Source organism: Neophocaena asiaeorientalis, unplaced genomic scaffold (genome assembly GCF_003031525.2).
Source record: "Neophocaena asiaeorientalis asiaeorientalis breed wild unplaced genomic scaffold, Neophocaena_asiaeorientalis_V1.1 scaffold407, whole genome shotgun sequence".
NCBI classification, from domain to species: domain Eukaryota; kingdom Metazoa; phylum Chordata; class Mammalia; order Artiodactyla; family Phocoenidae; genus Neophocaena; species Neophocaena asiaeorientalis.
The window spans coordinates 91250-106010 of record NW_020174060.1 but is presented as its reverse complement, the minus strand read 5'-3'; the positions used below and the strand labels follow the sequence as shown (position 1 = coordinate 106010).

The 14761-nt window shown below is 53.0% G+C and overlaps 1 protein-coding gene across 1 annotated transcript in view; it reads right to left on the bottom strand.

Moving 5' to 3' along the window:
- Nucleotides 1-9296: 9296 nt before the first annotated feature.
- Nucleotides 9297-14761, bottom strand: part of KRABD3 (KRAB domain containing 3) — a 17517-nt gene continuing 12052 nt past the window's right edge. Inside the window, 2 exon segments of the mRNA XM_024754497.1 lie at nucleotides 9297-12534; nucleotides 14065-14310. Of these exon segments, the coding sequence (XP_024610265.1) occupies nucleotides 11651-12534; nucleotides 14065-14310 (1130 nt within the window). The 3' untranslated portion in view covers nucleotides 9297-11650.

Genomic DNA, 14761 nt, shown 5'->3' with positions numbered 1-14761 from the left:
GGAGTGGGGCCCGTGAAGGAAGAGGAAGCCCCTGGCAGGACTGTGACAAGAGGACTCTGCGCTCTTACATGGTTGTGACTCTATGTACCTCCAGTACGACTGGGAAGAGAGGACCCTGGCGGGAGCTTGTCTGGCACCAGCGCGGCCCTTTCACTCACACGGCTGGGCAGGTGGCTCAGTGTTCTAAGCGTCCATTTCCGCTCGGCACCATGAGGGTGAAGTGACACTTCACTGGACGAAATGAACTCGTGTATAATAATGACAGGATGGAGCACAGGGCCCGGCGAATTCTGGGTCTAAAATTAGCTAACGTTACTGAAAAACACATTGGATCTTATTGTATAGAACTCACCCAGGGCAGGACTATTTTCTGCTCTTTCCAGCCTCAGTCCTTACAGAGCGTCATGGTTGTGAACGACACTTAGTAAGTGCTCAGCGAGTGGTAACCAGCGTTGTTCTTTTATCCCCCACCGGGAGACGGGAGCTTTTAGTGATGCTGATGGGGGTAGGAAGGGCCCCCAGGAGCCCGGAGGGGGTGGGAGGGCTGAGTCAGTCAGCAGATGCCCAAGGCCTGGGCAAGTGGGAGTGGCTTAGGGCACATTCATCTTCTTAGGATTCTGTGGCTCCTTCTTTGGGGAAGGGAGAGAGCATCTTGAGAGGGAGCAATTCGCAGACCAGCAACGGGGAGGTTAGGGATGGCTGAGAGCTCCTAACCTGAGAGAGGGCACCGCAATAGGCGGCAACCTTCTGTGTGGAAAGCTGGATCAACTGGTCAGTAGGGGAAGGGGAGCGGGGCACTGGGCTGGTGATGGAAAAGAGCTGGGGCGAGTGACAAATGCTGCGGACGAAGGTCAGGCCAGCGCCAAAGACACATTCCTAGAGAATACAGGGTCTAAATTAGAATGTGGGCTCAGCTCGGAATCATTATATTTCAACAGCAACACAGAAAGACAAGGCCACCAAGTAAATCGCGTTATGGCTGAATCCTTTTATGGACTCTTGGAGACTTTGATAAAATGTCATTGGGATTATGGGTTTTTTCCCCAGACTTGTGTAACGTTGTTTCAGACCTTAAAATCCCTTCAAGTGGGTGTCAGAATTCCGTCTGAAAGTGTGCCTCAAACGTACAAAAGCCGAGAGCCCTGGTACAGCAGGTGAGACGTTCTGGCTGGAAACCCGACAGAGGTTGGTTTTTATTCTGAATCCACCACTTTTACTAGCTGTGTGACTGCAGGCAAGGCTTTCACTCTCTCTGAGCCTCAGGTCCCTCCTCAGCAAGGGGTGATTGGAGGATTAAATTAGGTAAAGTTTGTTGTGGTGCCAGGCACATTTACTAGCACTTAATAATGTGAGCTATTGTGGGGTATTTTTATTTTCTTCTTTACACCTTTTTCTTTTTCTTTTTTTTTTTTTTTTTTGCGGTACGCGGGCCTCTCACTGCTGTGGCCTCTCCCGTTGCGGAGCACAGGCTCCGGACGCGCAGGCTCAGTGGCCATGGCTCACGGACCCAGCTGCTCCACGGCATGCGGGATCCTCCCGGACCGGGGCACGAACCCGCGTCCCCTGCATCGGCAGGCGGACTCTCAACCACTGCGCCACCAGGGAAGCCCTGTTTAGTTTTTTTGTAGGTGAACGTCAGCATCAGGTCGTTTTTGTTTGCCTTAAACGCTAGCTCACAGGCATCACCTTCACGATTGCTCAGCAGAGCGGAGGGAAAGCCTCCTGCATGAGTGTTCCAGAACATTCTCTTCCATGTACCAGTATGGGTCTATAAACAGAAGTCACAGCAAAAGTGGCAAGGTCCCACGTGAGGAACTGTGGTAATGAGAGAGTAAAGAGAATGGGATGGATTTTAGGAGTAAAGTTGCCTGTTAGAAATGTGTGTAGGTTTGGGGGAAGTAGCTCACGTGAGGGGCACTGACTGTAGGTCACACCGTCCAAGGTCCAAGTTCATGTACCGTCTAAGTACTCTGACACTGTGATGTCCCTCTTGGTGTAGGCACCTCTCCACCTCTCTCTCTCTCCCCCGCTCAGCCCTCTCGCATAGCGCTGATAGCATGAAGTCTCATCCCCACAACAGCTGCTTTTCATCAAGCGCATGTCATGTAATCAGTCTGCAGTCGGGCTCACCTGTCCACCTCGGAGACCAGGGCCTCCTGTGTGAGGATGAGCGAGCAACCGGGCCCGAGGAGATGAGGGTCCAACCTCGCAGACCCGGGGCCGGACACCGGTTCAGTGGCGGTGCCAGAGTGTCCCGGGAGTGGGCGCAGGACAGCCGCCCACATTGCCCTGAGGGGCAGTCAGGTCTGAGAGCATTAGCTTCAGGATCTCTAAGATACCAGAGAACATTAAGAGTCTAAATCCCACCTTTCACTGCAGGGAGAGTTCTTTCATTTTGTCTAAAATTTCCCTTTTCCAGTCTCAAGGGGAGGCCCTCTGAGTGGTCACACCTAACAAGCCCCGGGCACCTCGCCTGTGCTGGGCACCACGTGGGCGCTGAGGGACGAGCTCACCAAGTGTCAGCCGTGGGTAAACAGTAGGCCACCTGACTTGCACGCAGGGGAGCGCCGGAGGTGGCGGCTGAGGCTCCCTTCCTGCCGCTGCGCTGGCTGTGGACACAGAGGCTGCCGCTCGCCCGGCTCACCCCACACAGCCAAGGATGCTGACGGGGCCCGGTGGGGTCAGCAGCATGAGGGCCAGTAGCCAAGCCATCACCAACTCCGCAGTGGTCCACGGCCACCTCACCCCTGGGGCTGCTGGAGGCCCCTCTTCCCAGGCTGTCCCCTCTCTCCCTTCCTGGGGGCAGGGACTTGGACAAAGGCTATGGAATCCTCACCGGCCCCTCTGCTTGGATTTCCATCCCTTTCCCAAGGGTCGGGGAGGAGACTCGATGTCCCACGTCCCCTCAGCCATGAGCGAGGTGCGCTGTGCAGGCTGGAAATCGTAGTTCCTGGCAGACGCCTCTCCTTCCCTCATGTTTTCCCCGGATCTGGGGACCCTGAACTGCCTGACGCAGTGAAGCAGTGAGAGGCGCTCAGCATCCCCTAGTGTTGATGAGAGCCTTGAACCTGAATCCAGTCATAAGAAACAATGAGTCCAAATCAGACAATGGGGTCTTGTACAGGACAACTGCTCTGACATATTAAGAACTGTCAGTGTCCTTAAAAAACTAAAAATACAGTTACCATAGGATCCAGCAATCCCGCTCCTGGGCATATATCTGGAGAAAACTCTAATTCGAAAAGATACATGCACCCCCTATGTTCATAGCAGCACTATTTACAATAGCCAAGACATGATAGCAACCTAAATGTCCATCAACAGATGAATGGATAAAGAAGATGGGGTATATATACACAATGGAATATTACTCAGCCATTAAAAAGAATGAAATGATACCATTTGCAGCAAGATGGATGGAGCTAGAGATTATCATTACTAAGTGAAGTCAGAGAGAGACAAATATCATATGATATCACTTATTTGTGGTATCTAAAAAAAAATGATACAAATGAACTTATTTGCAGAACGGAAACAGACTCACAGAGATAGAAATCTTACCAAAGGGGAAGTGGTGGGAGAGGAATAAATTAGGAGTTTGGGATCAGCAGATACACACTACTATCTATAAAACAGGTAAACAACAAGGACCTACTGCATAGCACAGGAAACTATATTCAATATTTTGTGGCAACCTATAATGGAAAAGAATCTGAAAAAAGAATATATATATATAATGTATATATATATATATATATACACACACAAAACGGAATCACTTTGCTGTACATCTGAAATTAACACAACATTGTAAATCAAGTACATTCGTTAAAAAAAATAAAAAAAGAATTGTCAGTGTCATGGAAGAAAAAAGGGTAGGGGCGGTTCTAGATGAAAGGAGACGAGAGATGTGTCAGCCAAATGCAATGCATAAGATTTAGTTGAATCTTGGACAAAAATAAATTGTAAGTCATTATTGGGACAATTGGGGAAATTTGAATGTAGACTGCATTATGCAATGAGGTTATTATGTCAAAGTTACATTTCTTGGGGGGTGTAGTAGTATGATTATGTAGGAGATTGCTCTTAGGATATATATGATGAAATATTTCAGAGAGGAATGCCATGATGTCTGCAGTATACTTACAAATGGTTCAGCAAAAAAGAAAAAATGTCTATACATATGGCGAGAGAGAGAGGTAAAGCAACTGTGGCTAAATATTAGCAACTGGTGAATTCTAGGGGACGCGTGCTTGGCTGTTTGTAGTACCATTCTCTCACATTTTCTGTAGGTTTCAAATTAAACGGAAACATATCAATTCCACTGCGTGATATATATTTGTAAAATTGATACAGATATGTATTGTTAATGCTAAACGTCTTTCAGAAACCATTTGACTTTCCCTGTCCAGAGCCTTAAAATACATATTCAGTGATCCTATTTTAGGGGATTTCAAAACAGGAAAAAAGCCGTGGGCACTGCAAGCCAAACACCGAACAGTGAAAATATGTCCAAATAAACGATGGTGCCTCAGTTGCATGAAATATTGTCCAGCGATTAGAACTATGATGTGAAACAATCCACATAGTCACATGGAAACACTTAGGATCGACTCACTTCTGGCTGCAGGAAACATGGTGGAGGTACCAACTTTGGGCTTTGCTAATAGAATGGACTTTGCCCAATAAAATGTGAAAATTGAGAAAGGGTATTTCTGGCAGGGGGAACAGCAAGGAAGAGTGTGAATGTTTGGGCTCAGGTACGTGTAAGGAGTCGGGCTGAAGTATATGTTCTGTGAGAGAAGTCAGTGCGTGATGAGATTGTTCGGCTAAGTCGAGGCCAGCCCGTGGAAGGCTCTGGACGCCGGGGTAAGCTGAGGGACCTGATTCTGCCGCCCGTGGGGAGTCTCTGAAGGACACTGATCCCACTCCCCACCCCCAGCAAGGTGGCAGCAGCACCAAGGTCTGCTTTAGGGAGAGAAACCTGGCGACAGTAAGACATGGGCTCACCCCACATCCAGGACGCCCACACAGGATGACCTCATGTGCTGCACAGTGGAAGCTTTGAGGGTCCTTCAAATTGTTTAGGAATAGAAGGGGCCTATTCATGGCTTCTCAGCCTTCCTTTCAGCCCTCGGACCACACTGGTTGCAGCTTTGATCTGTAATTGCTTGTCCTCCCCTGCAGGTGGCGCCGAGGCCCTGGAACTGAAGCCCAGCAGTTGTCTCCTAAACTGGAATTCAGAAATGCAGCCACTCTACCTCGGTGTGACAGAGAAAGTGGCCTCCATGCAATCTGATGGATGGTGAGAGGCGTCCCAGGCTAAGAAGAGCCTCCTTTTCTGCTCACAACCACCTGAAAGTCAATATATAGGTGACACAGGGCCGGGCCTCACTCCAGACCAATGGAATCTGTTCAAGTGGGCCCCGACCTGACCCCAACGTGTGCCCAGGTCTGCTGCTCTAGATGCTTCGTCACCGTAAAGACCAGCTCACCACCAAGCCAGAAGCATTTACAACATTGGGAGTGGAGAGGAGGGAGTGTCTGAGCCAAGTGGACACAGATGCTCCAGGACTAGGATAGAATGTTTCTAACTTCTTTCCTGTAATAATGTGTGACCAGCCTCTTAACGGGGCGGGGTGGGGGTGGGGGAGCAGAAACACAGCGCTGAACCCCAGGTGTCAATGGTATTAGCTCACAGTTTCAATTAGAATCCAAGTGTTCTATAAACTCTCGGAAAATTTCAATGAATTCATTCCAATACCCTCACTCTCTGGTGTCTCAAATCCAAATAAAAGCGTTGTTCAGATATTCAATACATGTTTATTGAACCCCTACTATGTCCCTGACCCAGTGTTGGTGCAGAAATACAACATGTCCCCGCCCTCATTCATAGAGCTTAGATTTGGGGGTGGGGAGCATTCAACAAATAACGTACAAATAAATGTTTCAGGTTAGTAGTTTTAAAGATAATCTTTTTTTCTTCCTCCCTGAATTGCCTCAGACTTGAAGGTGCAGCTTTCACTGTGCTCTTGCTCTGCATGTTTTAGGATCTCACTTTGCTCTGAAGCCAGATTACCCAAGCTCCCAGCACAGCTCAGTCCCCTAGTGGCTGTGTGACCTCAAGCAAGTTTTCTCATTTGTAAAATAAGAATGAAATAATGGGGGCTTCCCTGGCGGCGCAGTGGTTAAGAATCCACCTGCCAGTGCAGGGGACACAGGTTTGAGCCCTGGTCCGGGAAGATCCCACATGCCGCAGAACAGCTGAGCCCATGCGCCACAACTACTGAACCCGCACTCTAGAGCCCGCGAGCCACAACTGCTGAGCCCGCGCGCCTAGAGCCCGTGCTCCGCAACAAGAGAAGCCACTGCAGTGAGGAGTCTGCGCACCGCAACAAAGAGTAGCCCCCGCTCGCCGCAACTAGAGAAAGCCCGTGCGCAGCAACGAAGACCCAACGCAGCCAAAAATAAATAAATAAATAAAATTTTTAAAAAAAGGAGATAATGATAGTATTTACAGCTACCTAAACTGTTGTGAGGAATGAGGAATGAAGGAACTCATAAAAAGTACTCAATGGTTTTCTTCATATAAATCTTTGTTGGATTTGTTCCTAGATACTTGAATTTTTGTTACTATAAAAATGTTTCATTTTCTTTTTTAAAAAAATATGTATTTATTTGGTTACACCGGGTCTTAGTTGCAGCACGTGGGCTCCTTAGTTGCGGCATGTAGGATCTAGTTCACTGACCAGGGATCGAACCTGGGCCCCCTGCATTGGGAGCGCAGAGTCTTATCCACTGTGCCACCAGGGAAGTCTCCCCCAATTTTTTTTCTAACTGCCGTTGTTGGTATATGCAAATACTACTTACTCTGATACATTGGCCTCTAGCCATTTATAAACTCTCCCATTAATAGGTTATCTATAGATGTTTTCAACTGTCTATATATATAGTCATATCACCTGTGAGTAATGACTCCTGTGTTCCTTTTCTGATCATCAAACCTGCACCTTCCTTGCTCACTGTTCTGCCTAGGACATCCACTGCAGTGCTGAATTACAGTGTGAAAGGCAGCCTCCTTTACTTGTTCAATAGGTCATCATTAAGTATTAGGTTTACCGTAAGCCTTTTTTTTTTTTGGTAGATAATCTTTATCAAATTAAGCGATGTCCTTTCTCATCCCAGTTTACTTAGAGCATTTATGGATGTTGGCTCTTCTCAGCTGATCTTTATGCAGCTACTGAGATGACCTTTCTCCTTTATTATGATGGCGTGTTACCACTAGTGATTTCCAAATGTTAAAACCATCTGAATCTCTGCAATAAAGCCAACTCAGTCATGACTTTTCTTCTTTTTATAAACTGCTGCATTGTTTGGTAATACTTTAAGATTTTTGCTTCTTTGAACACTTTTGGAAATTAGCCTGTGACTTTCTTCTCTTGTACTGTTCTCAAGTGTTGGTTTCAGGGTTATGCTAGTCTCACAAGTGAGTCAGAGTATTCTATATTTTTCTGTTCTTTGGAATACTTTGTGTATCAGTGAAATTACCTTCTCCTTAAATGAGGTAGAATTTATCAGAGAAGACTTCCAGGTCTGTACTTTTGTGGGAAGATGTTTGACCACCGATGCAATTTTTCCAATGTCATGGACTAGTCAGGTTTTCTATTTCTTCTTGAGTCTGTTTCATTAAGTTGTATTCTTGTGGGAGTTGTCTGAGTTTTCAAATTTTTGGCTAAGTTTGAAGTATCTTTTTATCTCCATACGGTCTGTAGCAGCATCTGTAGGGGTGTCACCGCCTTCTTTTTTCAGTGATGAATCACACCACGAACTGGTCAAGTTTGTTAGGTTTGTGAAAACCACAATTTTTGGCTTTCTTGATTGTATCTATTATGCGTATGCTATTTCAGTAATTTCTACTCTTATGTTTACACGCCTTAATGTTTCGGGGGCTTTTGCTGTCCTACTTGTACCTCCTTGTAAATTCTCAGCCTTTCTTTTTTTTGCACGCTCACCCATTTCTAAGTACGGATTCAGCTTTATCCTACAAGTTTTGATATGCCGTACTTTCTTATAGTGCAGTTCAAAATATTCCTTATGATTTCTTCATTGACACACAGGTTATTTAGGAGCACAGTTCTTATTTTACTTATATATATATATGTATATGAATTTCTCATTTCTTGTTATTTGCTTCTAGCTTAAAAGCTAAAGTATGGTCAGAAAGCATATTCAGTGTAATTTGAATACTTTCAAATTTGTTTACACTTAGGGCTTAGTATAGGGTCAGTTTTTGTAAATGTTCTGTGTATGCTTGAAAAGAATGAATATTCTGTAGTTCTGTGGTGCAGTGTTCCGGATTCATCAATCGAGCCAATTTTGTTAATTGGCTCGTTCAAATCTTCCATATCCTTCCTGATTTGTCCTATCAATTTCTTAAAAAAACTATGCTAAAACTTCTCAAATACAGCTGTAAATTTGGATGTCTTCCCTTTTATTTCTTTAAATGTTGAGGCTGGTTGAGGGGAAAATGGAATGACTGATAACAAACAAAACCCACAACACTGTCAGTACAAAAGGTGGCAGGAAAGACGGGAACCCCCCACCACCAAGTGAGACAAACGTAAGCACAAAATAAGATGCTATATTCAAATCTCAATGTATCAGCGATCGTTTTGCACATAAATGGATTAAGGGCTCTGAGTAAAGGACCAAATTTGTCAGGCTGGATTAAAGGACAAAATCCAACCGTAGGCTGTTTACAGAGGCCACATCTAAAACACAAGGACACAAGGTCTAGGGCAAGTCTGGTCTGCCCATGCGCCGAGCTCCTTCAGCAGAGAGCGGTGACGTTGTGGGGCATCTCAGGCAGGGACTGTGGCCCCCGCACCCCTTCACCTCCACGGCGGCCCCCCTTCTGCTGGACTGTGTGGGCCCTGCTCCGATGCCGACAGGCTGAGGCGGGACCTTCCCACCTTCCTGCCTCACAGCGGCCTCGGGCTGGCGGGGTAGGTGGGCCGCCGGGGACCCTGACCAGAGGGAGCTCCGTGGGAGCAAAGGTTCTCTGCCCCCATCTCCAGACCCCGGGAATTCCTGAGTTCCAAAGGCCCCTCGGTTTCTCCCACCAGAGTGACCCCATTTCCTCACGAAGTAGTTGGAGATGGACACGGGATCAAACTCCTACACTGCACACAGATTGCTCACCAAATCAGAGATTCTAGAAGGCTTTTCAGTTAATAAAGCGTTTTGTCCACTTGGCAGGCAGTGGACCTGGGGGACAAATGTGGCTGCAGACCAAGGAGTGTCTCACCCTTCATTTTATTACTCGTTTTTTACATTCTTGAGAAAGGACTTGCACTTTCCTACAGGGTCCAGGTGGACCCGGAGCCCCCGGCCTGGGCCGCAGCCGCCGCCGTGCGCGCTCCCCGCCAGCGCCAGCAGGAGGCCCGCGCAGCCCGGAGCAACCGCTCCTCCTGGCCTCTGGGCCCGCGTGCTCCCTCGCGCATTGATGTGCAGGCTGATTTGTAAAGCCCACAAAACCGAGCCTTCAAACGTCACGCAGAGTAGGACGCCGCGCCCCGCCCCGTCCCCCCAATGAGAAGGGCGCACGGAGGGGAGGCCGTCCAGGGTGATGGGCAGGCGGATGGGCGGAGGCCTCCTCCGCGAGGCCGGGGCCCCTCGCCCGCAGTACCGACCCCTCTCCCCGCCAGGCCGTCAGACCCTTACTACTGGCTCTGAAACGGTCCCAGAGTCGCTCCTGCACAGCCTGGGAACGAGCTGGACTCATTTTCCTGAGTGGAAAGCCTAGAACTTTTCTGTTCCTTATGCTCCATCGAGTATGGCTAACCGGAGGCTTCCCTGGTGGCGCAGTGGTTGGGAGTCCGCCTGCCGATGCAGGGGACACGGGTTCGTGCCCTGGCCCGGGAAGATCCCACATGCCGCGGAGCGGCTGGGCCCGTGAGCCATGGCCGCTGAGCCTGCGCGTCCAGAGCCTGTGCTCCGCAACGGGAGAGGCCACAACAGTGAGAGGCCCGCGTACCGCAAAAAAAAAAAAAAGTATGGCTAACCGTGAAGACTGCCTCTTAAACATCCTACTTACATGATCTGACGAACACTAGCTTCTGAGACAGTCACCTTGGGACTTACTCTAGTCCTGGAAATGCTCTAACACCCCCTTCCCATGGTCTGTCTGCCGGCTACTGCCGTCGGCATGAGTGGCCTGCTCCTTCCACAGAGGCAGCAAGGAGCACAGGCCAGTCCTGGCGTGTGTCCCCAAAGACCCTGATTTTAGGGGCGCACTGGGTACAGCAGCCACAAGTCCCCCCTTGAGCACTCATCGTGGCTACAGCCGCTCTGGCCCCGAGTCGGCCTGGGCCTCTTTGCCGCACCCGGGTTCCCTGACAGCACAGCTAACCACGCCACAGGGCCTTCCCGGATGACATGTGTGTACAACCATCCCGAGGATTCCTCAAATCAAGTAAGGACTCAGGCGGGGAAAGATCGGGAGAAAAGATCTGACCCTTGGGAGGGAAATGCGGCAGACGACAGGCAGGCCGTTCCCCGTACTACACCGAGTGCCACCTGAGGGCCGGGGCCCAGGGCAGGCTGAAGGCCGCCGGGAAAGCAGACCTAGTGACCCCGCTCGTGCTTTCTTCCCCCACGAGGAACCCAAGTTTAGCTCAGCCCCTCACGTGTGTCAGGGGTTGGAGTGTGCACGACTCCCGCGGATCGTGTATGGGAGTCCTAACCCCAGTACCACCGAACGTGATCTTAGCTGGAGGCAAGGTCTTTACAGAAGTAATCATGTTAGTGAGGGCGTGAGGATGGTGTCCTCAGACGAAAGGGACATTTGAGGCATGAGCTCAGGGAGAGCACACTGCGAACATGAGGACGGTCAGCGACCGGCCACGGAGAGGGGCCTCGAACAGCCTCAGAAGGAGCCAGCTCCTCGACCTTGGACATCTGGCCTCCAGAACCGCGGGGATGTAAGTGTGTGTTGCTTAGGGCGCCCGGCCTGTGGTACTGTTACTGCGGCCCCAGGAAGACAACACGTGTTGCTCTTTCCCAGGGAGTCGTGTGGGAATTCCTCCCCCAGCCGCGGAGGGGGGTGGGGGGGCGGGGTAGGGGGGTTGCTGATTCTCTGGAGGCTCTGGGAGGGCAGGCTTGTCCCCACTGCTGGGAACAACCAAACAGCCATGCCCTGGTGTGGCCCCTCTGGACTCCTTCCTGTAGGAGCCATGGGCCTTTTCCTTAGCAACCAGGGTCGGTAATTTTAGAATCCACCACAGGTATATCCAGCTTAGACCAGGGGGTGGAGTTCTGCCCCAAATGAAAGCTAAGCCCCCATCCGCCAGGAAGAGGACAGCCATGGCTTCTCAGCGCTGAGGTCAGGACAGCAGGCGGGAAGAGGTGCTCTCCTGCGTGGCGCCCCTGCAGTGGCTCGCAGCGCCCCGGCAACGTGGTGTGCGCACGTGTGTTCGCATACCGCCCCCTGCCGGCGCTGGCAGTACCAGCGTGAAGGGCAGGAGGGGAAGCGACATCTAAACGAACCTGAGTCAAGAAAGCCAGAGGCGTGGCTGGGGAACGCACCTCCCTGAGCAACAGGCATCCTGAAGTCTGGGGTGGTCAGGCCAAGGGCAGACCCCCGGCCCCCTCACAGTCCAGACACGGGGAAGGTTCTGCTGCAGGGGGCCGAGGGCGGAGGCCGGCCTCCAGAAGAGGCCAGGGGTGGGGCATCCTCGGAAGGATGCAGCCCATTAAGACGGCTGCTAGGGGGCCCCCACCCAGGGTCCCTGTGCTCCCCACCCCACAGCTCCCCCTCAAGGGCTCTCTGGAGCCCCACCAACAGGCTGCTTGGATCCTTGGGCCACTTTAGGGTCCTGGGCGGTGCCGCTGTTGCAGCCCGAGGCTCTGCTCCCGCACTGGCGGCCACCTGGAGGGGTGGGGCAGCAGGCAGCAAAGGGGGTGGGGGGCTCCAGTGGCTCTCCGGGAGTCCGAGGGGGTGACAAGCGGTCAGCACAGCGGGGCTGCCACATGCCGAGGAGAGAGGGCCGGAGCTGGGCCCAGAAGCCTCTGCCAGGGGCACGTCCTGGGGCAGCTGAGGCACCAGGCGGGGCCTCCCGCCGGCCAGGCCTGAGGAGTCGCCGGCCCTGCAGCCTTCCGCCTGGCCCCGCAAGATCTTCGGTCTCGGCCTGTGGGGGCCCTTGTGCCTCCAGTAGGGCGGGTGTCTGTGAGCAGGGCCACCGGTCCAGCGAGGGCCCCAGAGGAGGCCCTTCGTTCCCGGGCCCCACGGGCGCCGCCCCAGCCGATCCACCTGGGTTCTCACGGCGGCCACTTCCTGAGCCAGGCCGGCCAGGGTCCCGGCCAGCCGATCCAGCTTCTCTGAGAGGGCGGCACCGAGGCCGCGGAGCTCGTGCTGCAAGGAACTCCCGCAGGGGCACGGTGGCCGCGGGGAGGCGCGCGGCAAAGCCCCAGAGATGGCGGCTCCGGGGGGAGGCCCAGGCGGATCTCCGGGAAGGGGCCTCGGGTGGGTCCCGGCTGAAACCAGAGCAGTACGCCGGTGAGGGTCCTCGAAGCCTCAGGACCTTCTCTCCCCCCAGGGTCCCTTCGGCTAGTATCTCATCCTGCCCCGCTAAGGCCGGGCTTCAGAAGGGTAGGATCCTAGTGACTCAGGCTGGGGAATTATGGATGGCTGTTCCCCAGAGTCACGGGCAGGATAAATCACAGACCGGGTCTCCATGGTAACCAAGCTCGCTTAGGACAGTGGCCTTCCCATCTTCTAGGAAAAGGTGGGTTCTCTATGCCACCTTTGGGCCCTACTGATGTCCCGAGTAACTCTGCCCTTGGGAGTCAGTGGGCAGGGCCTGGAGAAGCCGCAAATGGCATGAGGCCAAGACCGTGGGCAGCATCTGGAGAGGGCCCAGGAGGGCCAGTCCAGCCTGGGTCCCCGGTGTTGCTAGTGGGGTGATGAGGGAGCTGTATCAGCACCCAGTGCTACTGGTCACCAGTAAACCACAAGCGTCCCCACTCCCTCCTGACCTTTACCCTCCCTCTTCAGAAGTTACAGACATAGGACTTTAAGTCTTAAGTTACTATAAAAAAAAAAAATCACCTCCTCCTTCACCCTAAGTTCCCTTGGAACTGGTCTCCACCCGAGGCAAGCCTCATAAAGAAGCCCCGTTACCACCCGGAGCTGCAGGACAGACCTGCTCTCCGGCCACGTCTGAGTCCCCAGCCCGGCTCTGGCCTGCGCTTCTCAGGACCCCAGCCAGAGCTTCAAACAGAAAAAGTGGAGACTGGAGCCCAAGGACCCAAACGATGCCCGGCCATGTGCTTCAGGAAGGATCTCGGCTAAGGGCCCGCGATAGTGCTGCTGTCCTAGGTGCCCTTCTACCCGTCGCGCAGCAGCGGGGCTGCCGGCCTCAGGCCGGCTCAGCGCTCCCGATAAAGCAGCTGCACCTGCAGGGGCGCCAAGCCCACAACACGAGGGAGCCCCTCCACCGCAGGCTTCAAGTGTGAGGATCTGGGTGCACGGCCCAGAGCGGACCAGGGGCCGAGCCCTGCCCTCCCGAGGCGGGTCTCTGACGTGGTATAGGGAAGAGCTTCCTCAGGGTCGGGTGACGCAGAGCCACATCTCTGGAGACGCCCCCACCGGGCCGCTCACTACTGCGCCTGTTCCCCGCTCTGTCCTCTAAAGCCGCCTCAGACCCCGAACTTTGATCCTGGACGCACCTTTTCTGGGGAAAGTCTCAATGTCTGTTTTGCCTCTAAAAAGGGTCTGCACACTCTTATGAAACAGCCCACTAGTGCTGGAGGAAAACCCTGAGATGACCTAAGCAAGCCGAAGTGAGTTCAATGCGAGACTCTTCCTGCCTGTGACCCAGACGAGCCTGGAAGGCTGTTATGAAAACGCCTTTCCCAGGCTGTGAGCCCGGGGGTCTGGCTGGCCCACCCCGCCACAGTGAGCTAAGCAGCAGGGAAAGAGGGTGGGTGGCCGTGCAGACGCTGAGCCCCTGGCAGCCCCATGCTTGCAGGGCTCCTGATACTTGAGGGAAGCCACCAGCTCACCTGTAACACCTGGGCTTCCGTCTCCGTGCCCCAGGACCCTGGACCCTTCACCAGCCGTCGGATTCCAGGACGGGGGCCCACAGGCTGACCCAGGAGGCTGGCAGGGCCCAGACCCCGACCTTTTCTCCAGCTGAGAGGCAGGGCAGGGATCCACAGCTGCCCCCGCAGGAAGAGCACAGAGCACTTGGGGTGTGGATACACATCGTTTTCCCAGAGCCACTCTGACTGGGGATACTTGGACATGACCTAAAAAAAACCCCAAAACAACCAAACTTTCAACTTTCAAATACTGGCTCAACGAGACGCAAGAGGGATATACTCTGGATGCCCATCTCTGGGCACCAGGGCACACAGGACGAGGGTGGCCCAGATTGTTTCTGGAGTCCTCTGCGGCTCCGGCATGATGCCTCTGGCTCTCCCAGTAGGTGGGGGCTGGAGAGCACCATGCCTGCAGGTCCCACCCCGAGTGAGGCCCCTCCGGAGACCTGCTGGAGGCCCTGTGGGTCCACGCCTGGCCCCCTCTGCTGTTTCCCGACAGGCCCACAGCCGGTGAGGAATGTGGGTACAGCCGGGGCTTGCGCAGAGGCCGAGCGGTGGGCGGAGCCACCGGCCTGAGTGCGGGGCGGGGGGGGGGGGGGCCCCCCCCCCCCCCCCCCCCCCCCCCCCCCCCCCCCCCCCCCCCCGCCCCCCGCGGGGC